Genomic DNA, 3,392 nt, shown 5'->3' on the forward strand with positions numbered 1-3,392 from the left:
AATCCGCTCGGATTGTAGATCAGCTTCTTCCTTTCTTCTTTTCTTCCTTTCTCTTCATAAAATCCTTGAGGATTTACTCGGGGATGCAAGGATCTTTTCTCATCATTGCCCATCTACTATAGTATGTACAAAGGCCTTCTAGTCTTGTCTTCTCTTTGATGCTTGGTCATTGAATTCAATCAATTTAGCTCCATTTTGCCATGAAAATGCAAGGTTTGCACTCCTTTCCTACCAAGGGATCAAAACCTCAAATAATATGCAAAACAAAAGACTAAAGATAATAAATGACCCAAATATGCACTAAAAAGCATGGGAACAAGGCTAATTCGGGGACTAAATATGCTCAAATTATGGTCACATTACTTCCCCAATGGGCAACGATTCAGTGAGAAGTTTCCAAATAAGAATGATCCAACTTTTCGGTCCAGGTAGGTTCCATAGGATTTTCTGAAAAACTCCCATACACGCAGCAAGAACTCTTGAACGGTCCTTCGGAGTAGCTGAAGTATTCCATGAATTTTATAGTGCAATGTGATAGCCAATCTTAACTGAGTAATTCCCGGACGACGAAGCCAACCAGTAGAAGGTGTCGCTGCTTTCAGAACATCGAATCGGAATAGCAAGAATTTTATTCTCAGAAGTTTCATCAAAAGACATAGACAAGACTCTATGGTCCCAACACTTACTGTTACAAATAAGATCCTTGATTTTCAAATTACTCATATCAGGTGATTCAATTAGAAGTTCTAAATATCATGGTTTCGGCACCGTTCCATGAACCCATTTAGTATTCCAAACACCAAGATTAGAAAAAGGACAGATGTTCCACATTAAAAGAGGTTTTATGAGTTGAAGGCCCCAAACAATACCTTTCCATCCCCACGAAGAATTACTCTTGCCATCATTAAACAGCAGGTCACCATCTCGCCACTTTAGGCCATATTTAGCGCCAATAAACTTACTGAGAATAGAATCCGGATGAATGATCATTCTCCATCCAATCTTTGATAGACGTGCTTGATTAAACTTCTTCATACGTCTAATACCCAGACCACCATTCCCTTTAGGTTGGCTTAGGAAAAGCCTACTACACCAGCTAATAAAAGAAGATTTATTATTACCCGCCCACCAAAAATGTGAAGCATCTAATCTTTTTGTCACACTTACCGGTATTTTAAATACCGATAGAAACTAAACTGAAAGGGAAGACAAGATAGAAGAAATCAACGCCAATATACCCACCGACGATAGAAGAATACAATTCCATGAAGATAATCGTTTCCTAACCTTGTCTATGATAAACTCAAAAATTTCTCTTTTACTTTTATTACCACCTGAGAGTCCCACATCAGTAGGAATACCTAAGTAAGTACCCATATTAGCGCCACATGGAATATTAAAAGTTTTCAGGCATTTTCGAGCAAAGGATAGAGTATAGCACGAGCTTAACGTCATCGACGACTTATTATCATTGATAACATGACCGGAGGCATGATAATAGTCCTTAATAACTTTGTCCAGACTTTCGCACCTCTTTGAATTACCTTCATTAAAAACATAGAATCATCCGCAAAAAGCATATGAGATATAGGGATACTGTTTTTGCTGACCTTATTTCTTGTTTAAGCCCATCCTTCTCCATACGTAGAATGTTTAAAGAGAGAATTTCAGTACACATAACAAAAATATAAGGAGAAAGAGGATCGCCCTGACGAAGACCGCAGCTCGGGTAGATAAGTCTTGAAGGAACTCCATTAACCAATATTTCATAAGACACCGTCGTGATAAACTTCATAATTAACTGAATGAAGTTATGAAGTAATCTCATCAAGACCAGCGTACCTCTGATAAAGTTTCAGTCCAAACGGTCATAGGCTTTGCTCATGTCTGCTTTAAAAGTCATCCTACCCATCCTACCATTTTTAGATGAAGAAATTTTTTGTAATATTTCATTAGTAATTAAAATATTATCACCAGTATTCCTCCCGGGAACAAATGCATTTTGGAAGTCACCCACTAGTTTTCCCATGAACTTCTTCAATCGATTAGTGATACATCTTCTAATGATTTTCATTATAACATTGCACAGACTAATCGGGCGGAAGTTATCAACCGTTTCAGGGGCACTAGATTTAGGGATAAGAACTAATAAAGTCTTATTCAGGAATTCTGGTGAACTATTACCATTGAGCATAGCCAAGACAGTCCCAATAACATCATGCTTAATAAAGTGCCAACATTTATGGAAGAAAAAAGCAGGCATACCATCGGGTCCCGGTGATTTTAACGGACCAAGTTGAAACACAGCCGTGTAAACCTCCTTAGGAGTGAAACGAATACCAAGTGCATCTCTGCCATCAGGAGAAAGGAACCCTTTATTGACACTGAACAAATTTTTGACAGTGTGGAAGTACTCCTCAAAAGTGATCTGGTCGCTCCTTCCTTAAAAAGTCTAGAGTAAAATTGGACAAATAATCCCTTAATGACCTCACTGTCAAAATTTCATTCCCCACTATCCATTTTAATCCCAGCAATGTAATTTCTGCATGCCCTTCCCTTAACCCAATTAAAGAAGTACTTGGAGCAAGTGTCTCCCTCTATGTTCCATTTAATCTTGGCACGCTGTTTCCAATACTTAGCCGAGACCTTAGCATACTCCACCTGGCTAGAATATGCATCAGTGAAAGTCTGAGTCACTCCCTTTGTCTCAATTTCATGGAGACCTTTTACCAAAGTGTCATCAAAATCACTCCATTTCTTATTCCATTCTTTCCTCTTAGAAATAGACCAAATACGCATACAATTTCTAGCTCTTGATAATTTACGTATCATTATAACTGTAACAGAGCCTGAGATAGGGTCAGGTCATTCGTTATGTACCAATCGAATACATTCCTCATAATCCAGATTCCAAGCGTCCATTCAATAAGGTCTTCTATCATTACAAGTAAGTAAATCTATTTCAAAGATATTAGGCGCATGATCTGAAACTTAAATAGGAAGGTGAGTAATACCTGAATTCGTAAAGATATCATTCCAATCCCACGATCCATAACCTTTATCAAGTCGTTCTAACACTATACTATGATCTTCCCTCTTGTTACACCATGTAAATCTTGGCCCTTTATACGGAATATCCATCAAAAAGTGCTCAGCCTTCCATTTATTAAAAAATGCAGCTCCCTGGATCCGACCCTTACTACCTCCCCATTTATCTTCTCGATAACAACTTGGTTAAAGTCCCCTATAAGTGGGAAAGGGTTTTCTAAAGAGCGAATCCATTGACTAAGATCATTCCAAACAGCTTCTCGTTTATGAGTGACCGGTTCGCCATAGATAAGACATAAATACCAACAACTACCGTTGCATTGTAGGACTTTGATGATAATGAA

General features: G+C 38.1%; 1 protein-coding gene across 1 annotated transcript; it reads right to left on the bottom strand.

Moving 5' to 3' along the window:
* Positions 1-359: 359 nt before the first annotated feature.
* LOC141607854 (uncharacterized) lies at positions 360-3,141 on the bottom strand. Its single transcript, XM_074427202.1, has 7 exons — positions 3,015-3,141; positions 2,579-2,849; positions 1,975-2,384; positions 1,288-1,544; positions 1,183-1,196; positions 870-1,096; positions 360-685 (listed from the first exon to the last, which is right to left on the bottom strand). The coding sequence occupies exons 1-7, from the start codon at positions 3,139-3,141 to the stop codon at positions 360-362; spliced, it is 1,632 nt and encodes a 543-aa protein (XP_074283303.1).
* Positions 3,142-3,392: the final 251 nt, after the last annotated feature.

The sequence above is a fragment of the Silene latifolia genome, chromosome 10 (assembly GCF_048544455.1).
Source record: "Silene latifolia isolate original U9 population chromosome 10, ASM4854445v1, whole genome shotgun sequence".
In the NCBI taxonomy this organism is placed as follows: Eukaryota; Viridiplantae; Streptophyta; class Magnoliopsida; order Caryophyllales; family Caryophyllaceae; genus Silene; species Silene latifolia.